The following is a 763-nucleotide window of genomic DNA, read 5'->3' as shown; positions in this document are numbered from 1 at the left end:
GCCCCGCCGCGCCGGCCTCCGCGCCGCCCGCCACCGCCCGGCCCTGCTCCTCGGCACCCGGCCCGCTGCCCGCACTCGGCTCTCCACAGCCCGCCGCATCCACGGCGCCGCTGCCCGCCGCAGGGCTGTTGGCCGCGCAGTCCCCGTCCGAGCCCAGGGAGTCGTCTCCGGCTACAGACAGCGGAGACGGCGCGTCGCTGCCGCCCGCGCCCTCCAGGTCGCTGCCCGGCTTGTTTCCGTGGGCCGCGCGGGGGGCGAACACCTCCAACTTCATTTCCCGCGCAGCCAGTCCCCGCCGGGCGCTGTACCCTTCTCCTTCAGTCCTGGGAAGCTGGCGATCCCAGGGCCAGGAGTCCTCTACTTCTTCTCCCAGGAGCTCTCCCTCCTCTTCCAAGACGGTCACTTTTACGTAGGAGAGTCTTTTTCCTCTGGAATTTTCTTTAGAGGGCCTGTGCGTGTTGGGTGGATTGAGAGGGGCGGAGAGGGAAGAGTTGGGTGGGTGTCACCTTCAGTTCGAGGAATACAGACTTTGAGGTGGATGTGTGCTGGGGGTTGCGGTCCCTCCCTCTGGTGCCCGAGCGCGCCGGGCTTAGAAGGATTTCCTGTTGGAGAGAAGAAGCCTTCGCATCTGCGATTCGTTAAAAGAGCCCAGGAGGGCTTCTTCGCTGGCAGTCCCGAGTCCCGTGCGGGCGTCCTCGCACGGAAATGGTGCTGGATGATGTGCCACAGCTGGGGGAAGGTCCGGCGCCTTCAGCCCTGAGCA

General features: G+C 66.4%; 1 protein-coding gene across 1 annotated transcript in view; it reads right to left on the bottom strand.

The window, feature by feature from the left end:
* The window catches only part of FOXF2 (forkhead box F2), a 77,758-nt gene extending 77,484 nt beyond the window's left edge, over positions 1-274 (bottom strand). Inside the window, exon 1 of the mRNA XM_023518876.1 lies at positions 98-274. Within this exon, the coding sequence (XP_023374644.1) occupies positions 98-274 (177 nt within the window). The remainder of the gene's footprint in view (positions 1-97) is intronic.
* Between the last annotated feature and the right edge of the window lie 489 nt (positions 275-763).

Source organism: Otolemur garnettii, unplaced genomic scaffold (genome assembly GCF_000181295.1).
Source record: "Otolemur garnettii isolate 467f Iridium unplaced genomic scaffold, OtoGar3 scaffold00149, whole genome shotgun sequence".
Taxonomy (NCBI): Eukaryota; Metazoa; Chordata; class Mammalia; order Primates; family Galagidae; genus Otolemur; species Otolemur garnettii.
This window is presented reverse-complemented; position numbering and strand designations above follow the sequence as displayed.